This window comes from Salvelinus fontinalis, chromosome 17 (genome assembly GCF_029448725.1).
Source record: "Salvelinus fontinalis isolate EN_2023a chromosome 17, ASM2944872v1, whole genome shotgun sequence".
Taxonomy (NCBI): domain Eukaryota; kingdom Metazoa; phylum Chordata; class Actinopteri; order Salmoniformes; family Salmonidae; genus Salvelinus; species Salvelinus fontinalis.
Window position 1 is genome coordinate 9,314,840 of NC_074681.1, and position 22,713 is coordinate 9,337,552.

Here is a 22,713-nt window from a genome sequence, read left to right on the forward strand (position 1 = left end):
TGGCTAATAGCAGTAAGGACTATCTGTTATTCAATGTGTTTCTATTGGCTAATAGCAGTAAGGACTATCTGTTATTCAATGTGTTTCTATAGGCCAAATTCAATTTTTCATCAAATAAATATTTTTTAAATGTTTTCTTTTGATACTTCAATGAGTCTTAAAATTCTATATGAAATAGCTAAAGGATCCATGGAATGAACTTAAAACACCGACCAGTAACATTTCAACTAACCCCAACTTATCTACGTAGGGTTAAGGTTAGAGCTAGTGTTAGGGTTAGTTGAAATGTTACTGATAGTCTGTAGATGGCCTATGAAGGTTAAAGTGTTACCCCATTCACTTGTGTGGAACCAATGTGTTCTCATGTACTAGTTATTTTTGTCGTAAACAGTCATACATTCCATTTTCTGCGTCAAAGTTTTATATTCCACCAAACACACACAACATGTGGTTTGTTCAGCACGTTGGCATCTTGTTTTGTTTAATGAAAATCAGTTCTGATTGATTCTGACCAGACGGTCTCTATACTGTGATTTTCTCCACATCTTTAGCCATGTTTGTTGTGGTCTCTTGCCACTCTCTTATCTCTTGTTATGATTTTTTTTTATTTATTATATTTGTTCCAACCTTTGACCAGCTCGACCAGACGGGCTTGCATACGTTTTTAAAAAATTCTCTTCGGTTGCCATGACGATATCTGAGAGAACATCTGTCTTTAACACAGTTTCACTGACCGAGCTATATTGAGTTACACGCCAGGGTCAATACGGTGTGTGTGCGTGTGTGTGTGCGTGCGTGCGTGTGTGAGACAGGGTCAACATAGAGTAATGAGGAAATGCTTTGTCTCAGGTTACACTCGTCTATTGTTTTAGAAGAAGCCAGTATGACCCTGGTTTCAGACATGTTATTAGCACCTTTAATGAGAGGCATCGTGGATCTAATCACGTTGAGGCGCCGCCGAGGGCCAAAGTCAAATATTTGTGATTTAACTCTGTGTAAATGAAAATCAAGCAACATCAAAATGTTAAAAAAAAAATTGCCACTAAAAGAAACTAGGCAAAAAAATATGTTTTATTCTTGAGATATATCAAATTGAGGAGGCACGTGCTGCTCGGTTTCAAGAACCCAACAGCCCAGCTGAGCTATAGTGGGTTCAGAATAATAGTGATGTAGCCTAATAATCTACGTCGATGGCAATAACACTTTAATGCAAATATTCAGGAATTGCCATGTACACTTTCCTTTGTGGCAAAGCAATTCCCCTAAAAAGGGTAATATACGTGTATTATATTATATTTCTTTCTAATGTTTGTGAGAGAAAACAAATGACTGAATATTCCAAATTAATTCTGGATAAAAATACATTTAAAAAAAAAGTGGATGCCTGTTAGCCGTTGTTATATTATTTTATATTATTTAATATTTCTAATGATGATCCATCAAAGTGTCCCGGTAAGGACAACCCGCTCCTCGAGCTGCCCATCTCCCTGAATCTCTCCTCTTTGTGTTTACACATCCGGGTTTCCCAGCTCGCAACCATTCCCGCTTGGCACTAGTTACCACAGCCACAAAGTCAAAAAGGCTATGTCGTCTTAATTTAAGGTTAGGGTTAGGCATAAGGTTAGTCGTTCGGTTAAGGTTAGGTTTCAAATCAGACGTTAAGAAGATAAATTGTAGAAATGGGCGGGGTTTAACCATCATTATGACTTTGTGGCTGTGGTAACTAGTGACGACCCCCATCAGGAGCCATTTTGTACACAGATCACTAACATACATGTAAACTCCGATCTCTCCGCGCAGCGGTAGACTCGGATAGTCTAGTTGAGCGCAAACCTGGATTATATATTAGCTAGACTACATTTCAAACGGAATCAGGACCAAACTCCTGAAATTGTGAATTTACTAATGCACACGGGTTACTAAACAGTCTTGTCTTTCTCTAACCGTCCCGCTAAGGTGTTGTGCCGCCACGGCATTACCGAGGCTACCCACCGACACGCTGTGGTTAGATGGATCGGAGAAGCCAGTGGTTATTTAAGTATTGTGGCATCGGGCTGATGTCGGGACGATCTCCGGTTTAAATGTTCGCGACGGGAAAAGCAGGAGAAAATCGTCCCTGTCTTCTATCAATACGAGAACATCATGGCTTTTTCCTGGCTGACTTGTTCACTTCTTCTGGGAACTTTGTGTGCAGGTAAGAAACGCCGCGTCTATTGTACACATTGATGAAACGGCAACAGTTGCAACAAACATCATTTGCCATTGCTGGTAGCTTATTTTTTAATTGAACCTTTATTTAACTAGGCAAGTTTCCATCCCCCTTTTTATTTTGTTATTGTCGGAGCACGTGTTGTCAAGGTATATTTCCCTTCACATGGACATGTTTCTGGCTGTTTTATTTGCAGTGAAATGATTCAATCGATTGCTGTCATTAGATGTGGTCTTCCAACATCATGCTTTCCATAGATTGAGGAAACATGTTTTATTTCCGCTATAGCCTACTCCTGATGGAAAGCTGCTGTTGTGTGTAGGCCTAGGTGTGTGAAGAAACGGGATACTTGTTTCGTCATGTGTTTTGTTCCCCCTCGTGACCTGTGCAGATTCACAACTATAAAACAATGGCTGGATCCTCTACACCAGTGGTTCCCAAACTGTTTATAGTCCCGTACCCCTTCAAACATTCAACCTCCAGCTGTACCCCGTCTAGCACCAGGGTCAGCGCACTCCAGCTGTACCCCGTCTAGCACCAGGGACAGCGCACTCTACAATGTCGTTTTTTGCCTTCATTGTAAGCCTGCAACACACACACTATACGATACATTTATTAAACATAAGAATGAGTGAGTTTTTGTGACAACCTGGCTCGTGGGAAGTGACAAAGAGCTCTTATAGGACCAGGGCACAAATAATAATATAATAATAATCAATATTTTTGCTCTTTATTTAACCATCTTACATATAAAACCTTATTTGTTCATTGGAAATTGTGAATAACTCACCACGGGTTAATGAGAAGGGTGTGCTTGAAAGGATGCACATAACTCTGCAATGTGGGTTGTATTGGAGAGTCTCAGTCTTAAATCATTTTCCACACACAGTCTGTGCCTGTATTTAGGTGTCATGCTAGTGAGGGCTGAGAATCCACTCTCACACAGGTATGTGGTTGCAAAGGGCATGGTGTCTTAACAGCTGATTTGCCAAGGCAGGATACTCTGAGCGCAGCCCAATCCAGAAATCTGGCAGTGGCTTCTGATTAAATACAATTTTCACAGAACTGCTTGTTGCAATTTTGATGAGGCTCTCTTGTTCAGATATCGGTAAGTGGACTGGAGGCAGGGCATGAAAGGGATAACAAATAACAAAAATCGTTTTGGGAAAGTACCTGCGTAAATGCGCACCTAAATCACTCAGGTGCTTCACTATATCACATTTTTTATTTATTTTATTTATTTGTTTACCTTTATTTAACTAGGCAAGTCAGTTAACAACAAATTTTTATTTACAATGACGGCCTAGGAACAGTGGGTTAACAGCCTTGTTCAGGGGCAGAACGACAGATTTCTATCTTGTCAGCTCTGGGGATTCGATCTAGCAACCTTTCGGTTACTGGCCCAACGCTCTAACCACTAGGCTACCTGCTGCCCCACATTGTCCATAAGCTTGAGTTCATTTGCACACACAAAATCATACAATGATGGGTTGTCCTTGTTAATGCAGACATCATAGCCTTAATCATAGCCTAATTTTTTTTCCCGCACATTGAATATAGTTGTGGAGATTCGCTGTAATCCTAGATTCAGATGAGAAAAAACATCACCCAGATAGGCCAGTCGTGTGAGAAACTTGTCATCATGCAAGCGGTCAGACAAGTGAAAATTATGGTCAGTAAAGAAAACTTTAAGCTCGTCTCTTAATTCAAAAAAACATGTCAATACTTTGCCTCTTGATAACCAGAAATTATCCATACGATCAAAAAGCAAATTTCTTTAAAATGTTGTGCACAAATTTGTTTACATCTCTGTTAGTGAGCATTTCTCCTTTGCTAAGAGAATCCATCCACCTGACAAGTGTGGCATATCAAGAAGCTGATTAAACAGCTTGATCATTACACAGGTGCACCTTGTGCTTGGGACAATAAAAGGCCACACTCTAAAATGTTATGTTTTGTCACACAACACAATGCCACAGATGTCTTAAGTTTTGAGGGAATGTGCAATTGGCACGGCTGACTGCAGGAATGTCAGAGCTGTTGCCAGATAATTTAATATTAATTCCATAAGCTGCCGTTTTTAGAGAGTTTGTCAGTACAGTGGTTGCTCTACTAAAAGCTTTGCGATTATGCTGCGAGACTAATTTGTGGTTTAGTACGGTAACCTGCGTCACCACTTCATTACTCCAGACCACCACAAGGGGGAGTTAGAGGTACCCTGCGTCACCACTTCATTACTCCAGACCACCACAAGGGGGAGTTAGAGCACTCGTTATGCTTTTGCGTCCTACTGTGTCTCTAACTGTCAATGAATGGGGGACATAAACCTAAATAAAAACTGATAATTGTGCACAACTAAAGTATTACTTACTAAAACTGTTGTTACACTAATGTTTTTATTTTATTATTTGTTAGGATTATTTTGCTTTTGTACTACTGTAGGCCACTCCCGACCGGTCATGTTGTACAGCGTCTGAATGGTGCAACGGTCTAAGACACTACTGGTTCAATACCCTTGTTGTCCTTGACTGGGAGACCCATGAGATGCCTGTAGGTTTTTTGGTTTCTCTCCCTCTTAAAAACAGAAATAAATCATTCTAAATAACAAACTGGCTTTATTTACAAAATAGTAACAATGTCTCACCCCATGTTCAAGAATGGCCTTTTTCTCGCTCATTTTACGTTATTTGAAAACAAAATAATCTCCAAAATATATATATTTTTAAACAAACAGATGATTAATTTCTAATTATATAAAAGCCCTTTGGATATTCTCACAGATATATTATTAACCCTGTTATTAGCAGGACAATATATATTGGTCATATTAGTCATGGCTCCTGAGTGGCGCACAATGGGATTGCCTTGCAGTTCTCCAGCTGTATCCACTGAAAGCGTGCAAGGTTCAAGGCACGGGATGGGCAGCAGAGCCGCGCACAGAAGAGGGACAGAGCCCATGGGGAAGGGTGAGGGGGGGGGGGGGGTGGACCCCCACCCCCACCCCGCCACACTGAGTAGGACAGAGCAACACTTTAAGGGGTATTGCACTAACAATGGCGCTGACTAGTGAAACGAGGGAAACGTTCCCGCTGTTCTGTTCTTAGTGCCAGTCTGCACGTTCAAACTAAAACAATGTAACTAATGATGGCATCTTTATGCTTTCATTAATGAAATAATTATTGAAATACTCTTTCAAAATGCAGATGTTTATTTATTTATGGATCCATAACAAATTACTTTAGGAATAAATATCACTGAATTACAGAAATATCTTAATGCTAATCTTAATGCTACAGCATACAATGACATTCGAAATGATTCTGTGCTTCCAACGTTGTGGCAACAGTTTGGGGAAGGCCCTTTCCTGTTTCAGCATGACAATGCCCCTGTGCACAAAGCGAGGTCCATACAGAAATGGTTTGTCAAGATCGGTGTGGAAGACCTTGACTGGCCTGCACAGAGCCCTGACCTCAACCCCATCAAACACCTTTGGGATGAATTGGAACACCGACTGCGAGCCAGGCCCAATCGCCCAACATCAATGCCTGACCTCACTAACTCTCTTGTGGCTGAATGGAAGCAAGTTCCTGCAGAAATGTTCCGACATCTAGTGGAAAGCCTTCCCAGAAGAGTGGAGGCTGTTATAGCAGCAATGTTCCAACATCTAGTGGAAAGCCTTCCCAAACGAGTGGAGGCTGTTATAGCAGCAAAGGGGGGGACCAACTCCATATTAATGTCCATGATTTTGGAATGAGATGTTCGACGAGCATGTGTCCACATACTCTTGGTAATTTAGTGTGTTTTTGTTGAGTGTAGTTTCTTTTCATGCGAACACCATTTATCAGGCTGGCTACCCTTCAAGCACGGTCTTTATGTAGAATATATTCCCATTCATGTCTGTAGAAGACCCATTATGACCACACAGTAAGGGACTAAGGCTCTTCTCAGCAGTCAATTAGGATGTATACTTTATGTATACCATTTATGTTATAAATGTGTAAAAAATGGTCTAGAGACTAAGACCAATTTGTGACTAGGCATAAGTAAGCACCTTCTCCAGAGTCCATGTTATAGAAAAGGGCAGGCTTCTGTCGTGAGTGAGTGAGAAAGAAAAAAAGTTCCTGGTAGAAGCTGTTAAGGAGTGTTTTGGTCCTAGACTTGGCGCTCCGGTACCGCCTGCCGTGCGACAGCAGAGAACACACTCTATGACGTGGGTGACGGGTCTCTGACAATTTTATGGGCTTTCCTCTGACACCGCCTATTATATAGGTCCTGGATGGCCCCAGTGATGTACTGGGCTGTACAATCTATCCTCTCGATGGTGCAGCTTCAAACTTTTTTAGGATCTGGGACCCATGCCAAATCATTTCAGTCTCCTGAGGGGTAAAAAGATTTTGTCGTGCCCTCTTCACGACTGTCTTGGTGGGTTTAGACCTTGATAGATCCTTAGTGATGTGGACACCAAGGAACTTGGAGCTCTCAACCCGAATTGGAGTGGGTCTAGGGTGGGCGATAAGGTGGAGGTGATATGTTCCTTGCCTAGTTCCTCAACCGCAAGGCTCTCCAGAGGGTGGTGAGGTCTGCACAACGCATCACCGGGACAAACTACCTGCCCTCCATGACACCTATAGCACCTGATGTCACAGGAAGGCCAAAAAGATCATCAAGGACATCAACCACCCGAGCGACTGCCTGTTCACCTCGCTATCATCCAGAAGGCGAGGTCAGTACAGGTGCCTCAAAGCTGGGACTGAGAAGCTGTTTTTCAGTCTCTATCTCAAGGCCATCAGACTGCTAAACAGCAATCACTAACTCAGAGAGGCTGCTGCCTACATTGAGACCCAATCTCTGGCCACTTTAATAAATGGATCACTAGTCACTTTATACAATGCCACTTTAAATAATGCCATTTTAATAATGTTGACATATCTTACATTACTCATCACATGTATATACTGTATTTTATACCATCTATTGCACCCTGCCTATGCCGCTCGGCCATCTTTAATCCATATACTTACATGTACATATTCTCATTCACCCCTTTTAGAATTGTGTGTATTAGGTTGTTGTTGGGGAATTGTTAGATTACTTGTTAGATATTACTGCACTGTCGGAACTAGAAGCACAAGCATTTCGCTATACTCGCAGTATCTGCTAACCATGTTTATGTGACAAATAACATTTGATTTGAGTGCTACGGGGTGGTAATCATTTAGCCAGTTATCCTTCGCTTCCTTGGGCACAGGGACTATGCTGGTCTGCTTGAAACATGTGGGTATTACAGACTCGGTCAGGGAGAGGTTGAAAATGTCAGTGAAGACACTTTCCAGTTGGTCCGCGCATGCTTTGAGTACACGTCCTGGTAATCCGTTTGGCCCCGCGGCTTTGTGAATGATGAGCTGTTTAAAGGTCTTGCTCACATCGGCTACCGAGAGCGTTATCACACAGTCTTCCAGACCAGCGGGTTCTCTCGTGGATGCTTCAGTGTTGCTTGCCTCGAAGCGAGCATAAAAGGCATTTAGCTCATCTCGTAGGCTCGCGTCACTGGGCAGCGCGCGTCTGGGATTCCCTTTGTAATATTTTTCAAGCCCTGCCTCATCCTATGAGCGTCAGAAGCGGTGTAGTAGGATTTAATCTTAATCCTGTATTGACGCTTTGCTTGTTTGATGGTTCGTCTGAGGGCATAGCGGGATTTCTTATAGGCGTCCGGATTAGTGTCCCGCTCCTTGAAAGTGACAGTTCTAGCCTGTAGCTCGATGCGGATGTTGCCTGTAATCCATGGCTTCTGGTTGGGATATGTACGTACAGTCACTATGGGGACGACGTCATCGATGCACTTATTGATGAAGCCGATGACTGAGGTGGTGTTTTCCTCAATGCCATTAGATGAATCCCGGAACATATTCCAGTCTGTGCTAGCAAAACAGTCCTGTAGTGTAGCATCCACGTCATCTGACCACTTCCGTTTTGAGCGAGTCACTGGTACTTCCTGCTTTAGTTTTTGCTTGTAAGCAGGAATCAGGAGGATAGAATTATGGTCAGATTTGCCATATTTAGGGCGGGGGAGAGCTTTGTATGTGTCTCTCTGTGTGGAGTAAAGGTGGTCTAAGAGTTTCCACCCCCCCCCCTTGTTGCACATGTTACATGCTGGTAAAAATTTGGTCAAACTGATGTAAGTTTGCCTGCATTAAAATCCCCGGCCACTAGGAGCGCCGCTTTTGGATGACCATTTTTTTCTCTTTACTTATGGCCTTATAAAGTTGGTTGAGAGTGGTCTTAGTGCCAGCTTTGCTTTGTGGTGGTAAATAGACGGCTACGAATAATACAGATGAGAACTCTTTTGGTAGATACTGTGGTCTACAGCTTATCATAAGGTACTCTACCTCAGGCGTAAAATACCTTGAAACTTCTTTAATATTAGACATCGCGCACCAGCTTTTATTGACAAAACACCCCCACCCCTCGTCTTACCAGACGTAGCTTCTCTGTTCTGCCGGTGCATTGAAAATCCCTCCAGCTCTATATTATCCGTGTCGTCGTTCAGCCACGACTCGGTGAAACATTACATATTACTTTTCTTAATGTCCTGTTGGTAGGGTAGTCGTAAGTCATCAATTTTATTTTCGAATGATTGCATGTTAGCAGGTAGAATTGATGGCAGTGGGCGTTTACTCGCTCGCCTACGGATTCTCAAAAGGCAGCCTGATCTGCGTCCTCTTTTCCTCTGTCTTTTCTTCACGCAATCACCTGTTCCCGGGAGAACAGTATATCTTTCTCGTCGGACTCTTTAAAGGAACAAGCTTCATCCAGTCCGTGGTGAGTAATCCCAGTTCTGATGTCCAGAAGTTATTTTCAGTCATAAGAGACGTTAGCATCAATATTATGTACAAAATAAGTTAGACGCAAAAAAAAAAAAAAAAAAAAATAGCACAGTTGGTTACGGGCATGTAATCATCAGCCATCCTCTTCGGCGCCATTTTAACTATCAGCATCAGGGATCACTGGAGCATGTAGGCTAGCTTAGCTCTCTGTTTCAGCTCTGTGTACCAGGCTAGTTTAGCTCTCTGTTTTAGCTCTGTGTACCAGGTTAGCTTAGCGCTCTGTTTTAGCTCTGTGTAACAGGCTAGCTTAGCTCTCTGTTTTAGCTCTGTGTAACAGGCTAGCTTAGCTCTCTGTTTTAGCTCTGTGTACCAGGTTAGCTTAGCGCTCTGTGTACCAGGTTAGCTTAGCGCTCTGTTTTAGCTCTGTGTAACAGGCTAGCTTAGCGCTCTGTTTTAGCTCTGTGTAACAGGCTAGCTTAGCTCTCTGTTTTAGCTCTGTGTAACAGGCTAGCTTAGCTCTCTGTTTTAGCTCTGTGTACCAGGTTAGCTTAGCGCTCTGTGTACCAGGTTAGCTTAGCGCTCTGTTTTAGCTCTGTGTACCAGGTTAGCTTAGCGTTCTATTTTATTTTGGAAATGTTTTTGTGTGCGTGTGTCTAATGGGTAGATTAGGCCTAATGACGAGATGCTCATGTCTCCGCCCCTAACAATGGGAGTCATCCCGAAATAATGGAAACTCCTTGAGTAAATGAGGGATACAACATATATTGAAAGCAGGTGGTTCCTTAGGTAATTATAAAACATTTTAATTTTAAAAGAATGTAACCCCTTTTTCTCCCCAATTTCATTGTAACCAGTTGGTAGTTAGTCTTGTCTCATCGCTGCAACTCTCGTACGGACTCGGGAGATGTGATGGTCGAGAGCCGTGCGTCCTCCGAAACCAAGCCGCACTGCTTCTTGACACAAGGCCCACTTAACCCGGAAGCACCAATGTGTCGGAGGAAACACAGTACACCTGGCGACCGTGCGCTGCGCCCGGCCCACCACAGGAGTCGCTAGTACGCGATGGTACGAGGACATCCCTGCTGGCCGCCCCATGGGTCTCCCGCTCGCGACCAGATGCAGCTCAAATCTCTAGTGGCACAATCTCTGCGCCACTCGGGAGGCCCTTTGAGTTAATTACAGGGAAGATTGCAAAAGTAGGTTGCTGTTTAAACATTTTGATTTGTTTCATCCTTCCAACTAAAAATCCCAATACGACATATAACTTTATATTTTGTATTTTGGCAGAAATGTACATTTTATCCAAATTTGGCCGAAGTTATGACGGATAAGCGTTCGGAAAAATGACGTCGAGTAGAACACTCAGCGGGAGTAGAACACTCAGCGGGAGTAGAACACTCAGCGGGAGTAGAACACTCAGCGGGAGTAGAACACTCAGCGGGAGTAGAACACTCAGCGGGAGTAGAACACTCAGCGGGAGTAGAACACTCAGCGGGAGTAGAACACTCAGCGGGAGTAGAACACTCAGCGGGAGTAGAACACTCAGCGGGAGTAGAACACTCAGCAGGAGTAGAACACTCAGCGGGAGTGAAGCCACTGTCCACATAAGACTCTAAAGACCCACATCATACCAAGTCCTCCTATTGGACCATGTCATTAGACTAGATTCAACTTTGTCATTGAACAAGTACAACGAAATGCAGTTTGCATCTGACCAGAAGTGCAAATAAAGGAGTACAAAAAATGTACAAGTGAAACAATTAAGAATACAATGTATATTATTAAGTGGGATGTATAAATGTGCAATTACATTTACATTTAAGTCATTTAGCAGACGCTCTTATCCAGAGCGACTTACAAATTGGAAAGTTCATACATATTCATCCTGGTCCCCCCCATGGGATTTGAACCCTGGTCCCCCTGTAGGAACTGAACCCACAACCCTGGCGTTGCAAGCGCCATGCTCTACCAACTGAGCCACACGGGACCAATGAAGGCAATGAAGGCAAATGGCAAGTCTAAATGTACAATGAAGGCAAATTATCAGACCATATCCTGTCGTTTCTTGATTATCTATCACCTATACAGCGCGCAGGCTTTTAGCATAGCCCCTTTTCCACCCCTGCTTGCTTACCTCTACTAGCTAACCGCTAGCAGGCTTTTAGCATAGCCCCTTTTCCACCACTGCTGGCTTACCTCTACTAGCTAACCGCTAGCAGGCTTTTAGCATAGCCCCTTTTCCACCCCTGCTGGCTTACCTCTACTAGCTAACCGCTAGCAGGCTTTTAGCATAGCCCCTTTTCCACCACTGCTGGCTTACCTCTACTAGCTAACCGCTAGCAGGCTTTTAGCATAGCCCCTTTTCCACCCCTGCTGGCTTACCTCTACTAGCTAACCGCCTGCAGTCTTTTAGCATAGCCCCTTTTACACCCCTGCTGGCTTACCTCTACTAGTTAACTACTAGCAGGCTTGAAACGCATAACTTATTAGGAGTTCAGCACATCAGAATTTCTTGTACTGTTACTGATTTAACTTTTACCATCATAGTAGACATTGAATGTCAAACCAAGCTATAGCTAGCTACATGCTAACCTGAGTGCTACTCGCTAGCAGCAGTAAATCCAGGTATAATGGCTAATGCAAACATTGGCTACCATGATATCCTGCACGTTGTATTGGCCACTGAAGATCAGGCAGTTCAGCAAAAATAAAGACTTCCCTTGAAATAAACAATGACATTATTCCGATTTGGCATTTGACCATATCTGCAAAACGTGCAATATTCTGTTGATGGAATTGTAGCTAGCTCATGCCATCCCCAAACTCCACGCTAGATCTGTGTGAGTGGGCCAGTTCGTTTAGCATGGCCCGGTGCACCTAGCAGCTTATCATATGCCATGTATCACCAATGCAGCCAAAGGCCGACAGTATGATGTCATTACTAGCTTTATGGGGCATCTGTGATCTGAAGCAGAGAATAGCTAAACTCAATTAGTGTTTACATGTTAAAGCTATATGTTCTCAATTTAAAAGGATGTATATGAGGCAAACCAGGCTTTGTACATGCCATTTTAAAGCTCTAATATGTCATTTTTTGGGGGGGGAGACCTGACCAAATTCACATAGAAATATGCATTATAGATCTGACGTTCTCATTGAAAGCAAGTCTACAAAGCGGTAGAGCTGTTCAATGTGCACTATTTCTATGCTTCCCGTTAAGTTTCTGAAAATACAATATTTTTGTTTATGGCAAATATATTTCAATGCGGTTTAGATGTTACAATGATTCTCTACACAAATATTAGCATTTTTGCAACCTGGTATTGGTGGAGCGATTTCTGCACATTGCTCCTTTTAAGTGCTGACATATACAATTGTTTAGTGCAAATCGAACCCTTGTAATTTAGGTACAGTATGAAAGTAAGGAGATGACATTTAGGCTACAGGAGATGAGCATTACAGGTAACATAATTTTTTTAGAACACTCAGCATTTCATAAATGTTGCTTGCAAAATAATTGTATCTCTTAACTTGTTCCCATAGAGGTAGACAGTACATGGTTTCTCTGTGTCACTGACCCTGGATAAGCTAGCGACCTGTGCTATCACAGCTAACCTTTTTAGGTCAATAATATGCTGTTCTTATCAACATTCTGTTTGCATTTATAATCGTGAGCGAAATTGAACTAGCTAGTAGCTTACAAGGATAGCTGACTTTCCTCAAAACCAACGTCAATGTGGCTAATCCTAATCCTTGTCCCTCATGACAACGCCGTTACAGCCAAATATCACTTCAGAAATGTCGAAATAAAAAAATGTTAGCCAGCTTTAGCTCATCTCGAAATAATAGAGAAATGCTGGAAAAACCAGCGTGCAGCAAATGTTCTGAAAATGTTTTGTCGTCAGTGGTTGCTTTTTGTTGAAATGTTTAGTCATCGTGCACTGTAGCTCCTACGGCACTAATCTAGAGAGCACCTTTTTTGGAGCTCTGCCCAAGCAAGGCATTTGATTAGTTTGATGTGTTGCGAGGCGTCACTGATTTTACACCAGGTTCAGACTCTTTAGCTGATATCTGCCATGGAACTTCCCCAGGTTTCCCGTTTTTAGGGCGATAGGTTAACATGTCTTTGAGGTATGCTAACCTCCTTTTTATTGTAATGGCGAGAGGTTAACATGTCTCTGAGGTATGCTATTCTCCTGTTTATTGTAATGGTGAGAGGTTAGCATGTCTTTGAGGTATGCTAACCTCCCCTGTTTATTGTAATGGCGATAGGTTAACATGTCTTTGAGGTATGCTAACCTCCCCTGTTATTGTAATGGTGAGAGGTTAGCATGTCTTTGAGGTATGCTAACCTCCCCTGTTATTGTAATGGCGAGAGGTTAGCATGTCTTTGGGGTATGCTAACCTCCCCTGTTATTGTAATGGCGATAGGTTAGCATGTCTTTGAGGTATGCTAACCTCCTGTTTATTGTAATGGCGAGAGGTTAACATGTCTCTGAGGTATGCTATTCTCCTGTTTATTGTAATGGCGAGAGGTTAGCATGTCTTTGAGGTATGCTAACCTCCCCTGTTTATTGTAATGGTGAGAGGTTAACATGTCTTTGGGGTATGCTAACCTCCCCTGTTATTGTAATGGCGATAGGTTAGCATGTCTTTGAGGTATGCTAACCTCCCCTGTTATTGTAATGGTGAGAGGTTAGCATGTCTTTGAGGTATGCTAACCTGCCCTGTTATTGTAATGGCGAGAGGTTAGCATGTCTTTGGGGTATGCTAACCTCCCCTGTTTATTGTAATGGCGATAGGTTAACATGTCTTTGAGGTATGCTAACCTCCTTTTTATTGTAATGGCGAGAGGTTAACATGTCTCTGAGGTATGCTATTCTCCTGTTTATTGTAATGGTGAGAGGTTAGCATGTCTTTGAGGTATGCTAACCTCCCCTGTTTATTGTAATGGCAATAGGTTAACATGTCTTTGAGGTATGCTAACCTCCCCTGTTATTGTAATGGTGAGAGGTTAGCATGTCTTTGAGGTATGCTAACCTCCCCTGTTATTGTAATGGCGAGAGGTTAGCATGTCTTTGGGGTATGCTAACCTCCCCTGTTATTGTAATGGCGATAGGTTAGCATGTCTTTGAGGTATGCTAACCTCCTGTTTATTGTAATGGCGAGAGGTTAACATGTCTCTGAGGTATGCTATTCTCCTGTTTATTGTAATGGCGAGAGGTTAGCATGTCTTTGAGGTATGCTAACCTCCCCTGTTTATTGTAATGGTGAGAGGTTAACATGTCTTTGGGGTATGCTAACCTCCCCTGTTATTGTAATGGCGATAGGTTAGCATGTCTTTGAGGTATGCTAACCTCCTTTTTATTGTAATGGCGAGAGGTTAACATGTCTCTGAGGTATGCTATTCTCCTGTTTATTGTAATGGTGAGAGGTTAGCATGTCTTTGAGGTATGCTAACCTCCCCTGTTTATTGTAATGGCGATAGGTTAACATGTCTTTGAGGTATGCTAACCTCCCCTGTTATTGTAATGGTGAGAGGTTAGCATGTCTTTGAGGTATGCTAACCTCCCCTGTTATTGTAATGGCGAGAGGTTAGCATGTCTTTGGGGTATGCTAACCTCCCCTGTTATTGTAATGGCGATAGGTTAGCATGTCTTTGAGGTATGCTAACCTCCTTTTTATTGTAATGGCGAGAGGTTAACATGTCTCTGAGGTATGCTATTCTCCTGTTTATTGTAATGGTGAGAGGTTAGCATGTCTTTGAGGTATGCTAACCTCCCCTGTTTATTGTAATGGCGATAGGTTAACATGTCTTTGAGGTATGCTAACCTCCCCTGTTATTGTAATGGTGAGAGGTTAGCATGTATTTGAGGTATGCTAACCTCCCCTGTTATTGTAATGGCGAGAGGTTAGCATGTCTTTGGGGTATGCTAATCTCCCCTGTTATTGTAATGGTGAGAGGTTAGCATGTATTTGAGGTATGCTAACCTCCCCTGTTAGTGTTAGCATGTATTTGAGGTATGCTAACCTCCCCTGTTAGTGTAATGGTGAGAGGTTAGCATGTCTTTGGGGTATGCTAACCTCCTGTTTATTGTAATGGAGATAGGTTAGCATGTCTTTGAGGTATGCTAACCTCCCCTGTTATTGTAATGGTGAGAGGTTAGCATGTCTTTGAGGTATGCTAACCTCCCCTGTTATTGTAATGGCGAGAGGTTAGCATGTCTTTGGGGTATGCTAACCTCCTGTTTATTGTAATGGTGAGAGGTTAGCATGTCTTTGAGGTATGATATTGGTGCGTCTAACTTTATCACTGATCATTATTCACGATTCATTCAGGATTATCCGTTATGGGATTAAAGCGGTATCGAAACAATGCCTCAACGATGTACTTAGCTAACGTTCCATCTGCGTGGTGTTTCGTAAAACGCATGTTACGTCTTAGGCCGTCGTAGGAAAGATGTATCTTTTAAGCCTAAATTCCATCACTATCGGGGAAACCGGGCGCCGGTATCTGGTTGTACAGGTCCTTGTTCCCAGTCACCTTACCGTGGTTAAATGCGGTGGTTTGCGGTTTCAGTTTTGGCGAATGCTGTCATCTATCCACCGCAGTGTTTGGTTTTGACCCGTTGTCACAACATCCTCTATGCATGTCCAGATGAACCCGCTCACCGAGTCAGTGTTTACGTCAATACTATGCTCAGAGGCAGACTGGAACATTTCCCAGTCTGCGTGATCAAAACTATCTTGAAGCATAGATTTTGATTGGTCAGACCAACGTTGAACAGTCCTTACCACGGGTAATTCCCGTTTTAAAATTTCCGACTATAGGAGGACCAAATTGGAGGCGTTATCTAATTTTCCAAAGGCAGGGCGGGGGAGGGCCTTTTGGCTGTGCCGAAATGGGAGTGACAATGGTCAAAATTGCTCGATGAGCGAGTAGGACAGGAGATGAGTTGATACCACCACCAAAGTTCTCTTCAGATTTCCTTTATTAAAGTCCCCAGCTACAGTCAATGGACTTGAGTTCCTGTATGTTACCACAGTCCCAACATGAGTGGTTAATCAGGAATTATAAATCGGGTGGTTCGAGCCCTGAATGCTGATTGGCTGACAGCCGTGGCCCGTGTTATATCAGACCGTATACCACGGGTATGACAAAACATGTATTTTTACTGCTCTAATTACTATGGTAACCAGTTTATAATAGCAATAAGGCACCTCGTGGGTTTGTGGTATATGGCCAATATACCACGGCTAAGGCCTGTATCCAGGCACTCCGTGTTGCGTCGTGCTTAAGAACAGCACTTAGCCGTGGTATATTGTCCAAATACCACACCCCCTCTCGCCTTTTGCTTAAACATCCCCCTTCACTTTTCTTTTTGCCAGAGAGTTCTTTCTTCCAGTCCACGTGATGGGCGGATAACCAACCCCACTGGCTAAATGGACAGGGACTGTATCTCCAGAGAGGGCTGTGAGTCTGTAAAACTGATTGTTACAGTTCTTGTTGTCTCTCTGGAAGGAGATCCTCGCCTTGAGCTCATCTACTATATTGTCCAGAGACTGAAAGTTAGCAAATAATATACTCAGAAGTGGTGGATGGTATGCACGCCTCCTGAGTCTGACTAATTCTTCTTCGACGACTTGGAGCAGCCCCCGGGATGAATGGAATTGCCTCGGTAACCATGCTTCCTCCTCTGTCCTCTCTCTCCTGCCTCCTTCTGCATCCTCCTCTGTCCTCTCTCTCCTGCATCCTCATCTGTCCTCTCTCTCCTGCCTCCTCCTCTGTCCTCTCTCTCCTGCCTCCTCCTCTGTCCTCTCTCTCCTGCCTCCTCCTCTGTCCTCTCTCTCCTGCCTCCTCCTCTGTCCTCTCTCTCCTGCCTCCTCCTCTGTCCTCTCTCTCCTGCCTCCTCCTCTGTCCTCTCTCTCCTGCCTCCTCCTCTGTCCTCTCTCTGCTCTGTCCTGCCCCCTCCTCTGTCCTCTCTCTCCTCTCTCCTGCCTCCTCCTCCGTCCTGTCTCTCCACTAGGCTGGGGCCATGGTGATGTGGAGACCAGAGATTGTGTGTACTACAATGATAACTGGCGTACAGAGCGTACCAACCACAGTGGTGTGGAGAGGTGTGAGGGGGAGAAGGATAAACGACTACACTGCTACTCCTCCTGGCTCAACGTCTCAGGAACCATCAAACTGGTGAAGAAAGGCTGCTGGCTGGATGACTTCAACTGCTATGACAGGTACCAGACACTACTTACCAACTGCTATGACAGGTACCAGGCACTACTTACCAGCTACTATGCCAGGTACCAGGCACTACTTACCAGCTGCTATGTCTGGTACCAGACACTACTTACCAACTGCTATGACAGGTACCAGACACTACTTACCAGCTGCTATGTCTGGTACCAGACACTACTTACCAACTGCTATGCCTGGTACCAGACACTACTTACCAACTGCTATGTCTGGTACCAGACACTTCTTACCAACTGCTATGCCAGGTACCAGGCACTACTTACCAACTGCTATGACAGGTACCAGGCACTACTTACCAACTGCTATGACAGGTACCAGGCACTACTTACCAACTGCTATGACAGGTACCAGACACTACTTACCAACTGCTATGTCTGGTACCAGGCACTACTTACCAACTGCTATGTCTGGTACCAGGCACTACTTACCAACTGCTATCTCTGGTACCAGGCACTACTTACCAACTGCTATGTCTGGTACCAGGCACTACTTACCAACTGCTATGCCTGGTACCAGGTACTACTTACCAACTGCTATGCCTGGTACCAGACACTACTTACCAACTGCTATGCCAGGTACCAGGCACTACTTACCAACTGCCATGCCAGGGACCAGGCACTACTTACCAACTGCCATGCCTGGTACCAGGCACTACTTACCAACTGCTATGTCTGGTACCAGGTACTACTTACCAACTGCTATGTCTGGTACCAGGCACTACTTACCAACTGCTATGCCAGGTACCAGGCACAACTTACCAACTGCTATGCCTGGTACCAGGCATTACTTACCAACCGCTATGCCAGGTACCAGGCACTACTTACCAACTGCTATGCCTGGTACCAGGCACTACTTACCAACCGCTATGCCAGGTACCAGGCACTACTTACCAACTGCTATGCCAGGTACCAGGCACTACTTACCAACTGCTATGCCTGGGACCAGGCGCTACTTACCAACTGCTATGCCAGGGACCAGGCGCTACTTACCAACTACTATGCCTGGTACCAGGCACTACTTACCAACTGCTATGCATGGGACCAGGCACTACTTACCAACTGCTATGCCTGGGACCAGGCACTACTTACCAACTGCTATTCCTGGTACCAGACACTTAGGACCTTTTTACTTAAGCGTGTGTTTAGATAGGACACAGGATAGGAAGTACTGGTCCTTATTCCACTTGTGTAATAACAAAAAGAATTGCTTTGCGGCGATACTATGGCGATACAAATCAATCACAGATCAACTATGTAGCACCGTGATGTCACAATGGCCTTCCTCAAATCATTCTAGCAGTACTACAGCAGTAGGAGAGGAACGTTTGGGACTAATAGATCTTATAAATAACGTGTGTGTGTGTCTCGTCAGGCAGGAGTGTGTGTCCATGGAAGAGAACCCCCAGGTGTTCTTCTGCTGCTGTGAGGGGAACTACTGCAATGAGAGGTTCACACACCTGCCTGACCTCGTCGCCGCCGGCAACAGAGGTGAGTGGACATGAACGTTGAACCCCGTTCTTTAAAAAAAACAAATAAATGAATGTTTTATTTAGAATTAGAACACAAATCATACAGACTGGATATCAGGCATCACAATATACCACAAGTAAAATAAACAAATATATCGTTAAAGATATTGATATTAATTGGTTGATTGTGTTCTCTTCCACAGTGAAAATGTGTCAGACTGATTGATTTTCATCTTCTGTGATCTGTTCTCCTCCCCAGTGAAAATCCGCCCCCCTCCCAGAGTGCCGTCTCTGTTGAATAGCCTGGTGTACAGTCTGCTATCTCTGTGTGTTCTGTCTCTGACCCTGCTACTGGCCCTGTGGATGTACCGACAGCGCAAACCACCATACGGACATGTTGACCTCCTTGAGGTGAGACCACTTAACTAGTGCTGATCTAGGATCAGGTCCCCCCCCTTGTGACCATATTATCTGATCTAGGATCAGGTCCCCCCCCCGTGACCATGTTATCTGATCTAGGATCAGGTCCCCCCCTGTGACCATATCATCTGATCTAGGATCAGGTTTCTCCCCCTGTGACCATATCGTCTGATCTAGGATCAGGTCCCCCCCCCCCTGTGAACATATCGTCTGATCTAGGATCAGGTCCCCCCCCCTGTGAACATATCGTCTGATCTAGGATCAGGTCCCCCCCCTGTGACCATATCATGTGATCTAGGATCAGGTCCCCCCCTGTGACCATGTCGTCTGATCTAGGATCAGGTCCCCCCCTGTGACCATATCATGTGATCTAGGATCAGGTCCCCCCCTGTGACCATATCGTCTGATCTAGGATCAGGTCTCCCCCTGTGAACATATCGTCTGATCTAGGATCAGGTCCCCCCCTGTGACCATGTCGTCTGATCTAGGATCAGGTCCCCCCCCTGTGACCATATCGTCTGATCTAGGATCAGGTCCCCCCCTGTGACCATGTCGTCTGATCTAGGATCAGGTCCCCCCCCCTGTGACCATATCGTCTGATCTAGGATCAGGCCCCCCCCCCGTGTTGTCTGATCTGGGATCAGATCCCCCCCCTGTGACCATATTGTCTGATCTAGGATCAGGTCCCCCCCTGTGACCATGTCGTCTGATCTAGGTTCAGGTCCCCCTGTGACCATATCGTCTGATCTAGGATCAGGTCCCCCCCTGTGACCGTGTTGTCTGATCTAGGATCAGGTCCCCCCCTGTGACCATATCGTCTGATCTACGATCAGGTCCCCCTGTGAACATATCGTCTGATCTAGGATCAGGTCCCCCCCTGTGACCATATCGTCTGATCTAGGATCAGGTCCCCCTGTGACCATATCGTCTGATCTAGGATCAGGTCCCCCCCTGTGACCATATCGTCTGATCTAGGATCAGGTCCCCCTGTGACCATATCGTCTGATCTAGGTTTAGGTCCCCCCCTGTGACCGTGTTGTCTGATCTAGGATCAGGTCCCCCCCTGTGACCGTGTTGTCTGATCTAGGATCAGGTCCCCCCCTGTGATCGTGTTGTCTGATCTAGGATCAGGTCCCCCCCCTGTGAACATATCGTCTGATCTAGGATCAGGTCCCCCCTGTGACCATGTCGTCTGATCTAGGATCAGGTCCCCCCCTGTGATCGTGTTGTCTGATCTAGGATCAGGTCCCCCCTGTGACCATGTCGTCTGATCTAGGATCAGGCCCCCCCCCCCCCCTGTGATCGTGTTGTCTGATCTAGGATCAGGTCCCCCCTGTGACCATGTTGTCTGATCTAGGATCAGGTCCCCCCCTGTGACCATATTATCTGATCTAGGATCAGGCTCCCCTGTGACCATGTCGTCTGATCTAGGATCAGGTTTCTCCCCCTGTGACCATGTCGTCTGATCTAGGATCAGGTCCCCCCCTGTGAACATATCGTCTGATCTAGGATCAGGCTCCCCTGTGGCCATATAATGTTATTCATCATGATCTGAAAGGCAAATTCCTTATTCATTATCAGATCAAACAAGACCGTCTGAAGAAACAACGGCTGTGTTTACACAGGCAGCCCAATTCTGTTATTTAGCCTAATTATTGGCAAAAGATCTGATCTGATTGGTCGAAAGACAAATTATTGGCAAAATATCAGAATTGGGCTGCCTCTGTAAACGCAGCCCAACGCATAAAGAAGATCAAGGAAAGTATCAGAGAATTGATGGAATGTGATATGGACTTGTGATTCGTTTTCTCCCCTGTCTGTCAGGACCCTCGGCAAACCCCTCCCTCTCCCATGGTGGGGCTGAAGCCGCTGCAGTTACTGGAGGTGAAGGCAAGGGGGCGCTTCGGCTGTGTGTGGAAGGCTCAGCTGATGAGTGAATACGTGGCTGTAAAGGTCTTCCCTGTTCAGGTAAGACATGCAGGGTTTAGTCTATGGCAGAGGCCTTGAATTCATTTTGCCCCCCCCCCCCCCCCCGTTGAAGGCATTAAGTCTTCAACGAGGTCCGGAGGGCCGCACTGAAAATTGGTTATATTTCCTTGGTTAATTTTTGATGACTTGTGGTTATTAGCTGGACAGTCAAAAGACACTGTATGAATGTACTGTAGGTCTGTTGTCATGACTACAGTTTCCATTTTGGTTGTAGTCATTTGAAAGTATATTGAGATCTCTAGCTTAAACTAGAGATTTTTCTGGTGGAATTTTTTTATGATTCTAAATTAGATTTCTGCGGGGGTCCGCGGACATCGATTCTAGAGGGTTTAAACGTGCTCTTTCCTCCAACTCCCCGCGGGCTGTATGTTCGACACCCCTGGTCTATGGAATAGTACCATTCAGCCCTGGGTGAATACAGGTGATAGCAGAAATGATTCCCCGCTGAACCTGGTTCCTCTTGAGGTTTCTTCCTTCTAGGGACTTTTCCTTTTCCACTGTGCTACTGCTTGCGCTTTGAGGATCTAAGCCAGGTTACAGGACACTACTTGTGTAAATAGAGTTTCATAAATATATTGTGATTTAATTAAAATAAAAATGGGAGAGGGAAATACCTAGTTAGTTGTACAACTGAAATGTGTCTTCTGCATTTAACCCAACCCCTCTGAATCAGAGAGGTGCGGGGGGGATGCCTTAATCGACATCCACGTCTTCGGGGAACAGTGGGGTTAACTGATTTGTTCAGGGGCAGAACGACAGATTTTCTGCCTTGTCAGCTCAGGGATTCGATCTAGCAACCTTTTGGTTACTGGCCCAACGCTCTAACAACTAGGCTACCTACCACCCTGTACGTTTCTATTATAACATATGATTGTATGGGTGTGCAGGATAAGCAGTCGTGGCAGAATGAGAGAGATATCTTCCTGACTCCTGGTATGAGACATGAGAACTTGCTTCGTTACATCGCTGCAGAGAAACACGGCAGCAACATGGAGACGGAGCTCTGGCTCATCATGGAGTTCCATGAACGGGTGAGGGAAATCAGCCAATCGATCAATTCATTAATCAATAAATGAATCTATTAATTTATAGAAGGACATGTTGTGTTTATATTGTGGTCTATTCCAGTTTGTAATCTAAGCCATAGTCAAAACCTCCTTTTAACCAAGTCCGTGTGCATCTGCGTCCGTGTGTGTGTGTGTACAGGGTTCGTTGACTGACCATCTGAAGGACAGTACGGTGACCTGGTCTGAAATGTGTCACATTGCTGAGACTATGTCCCGTGGTCTGGCTTACCTCCATGAAGACACACCCATCAACAAGGGAGAAGGTCCCAAACCCACCATCGCACACAGGTGACATCATGTGTTCTCAAAGTCAATAACTTACCTGCCTAGTTAAACATGATAATATATCAAGCCGACGGGTTCTAGTTTATATATATATATATTTCCCAGGGATTTCAAGAGTAAGACTAGTTAAACATGATAATATATCAAGCCGACAGGTTCTAGTTTATATATATATATTTCCCAGGGATTTCAAGAGT

The 22,713-nt window shown here is 44.6% G+C and overlaps 1 protein-coding gene across 1 annotated transcript in view; it reads left to right on the forward strand.

The window, feature by feature from the left end:
- Positions 1 to 1,558: 1,558 nt before the first annotated feature.
- Positions 1,559 to 22,713, forward strand: part of LOC129813675 (activin receptor type-2B-like) — a 29,889-nt gene continuing 8,734 nt past the window's right edge. Inside the window, exons 1-7 of the mRNA XM_055866073.1 lie at positions 1,559 to 2,194; positions 17,061 to 17,268; positions 18,659 to 18,774; positions 19,015 to 19,166; positions 21,000 to 21,143; positions 22,052 to 22,195; positions 22,371 to 22,519. Coding sequence (XP_055722048.1) covers positions 2,143 to 2,194; positions 17,061 to 17,268; positions 18,659 to 18,774; positions 19,015 to 19,166; positions 21,000 to 21,143; positions 22,052 to 22,195; positions 22,371 to 22,519 — 965 coding nt within the window. The 5' untranslated portion in view covers positions 1,559 to 2,142. The remainder of the gene's footprint in view (positions 2,195 to 17,060; positions 17,269 to 18,658; positions 18,775 to 19,014; positions 19,167 to 20,999; positions 21,144 to 22,051; positions 22,196 to 22,370; positions 22,520 to 22,713) is intronic.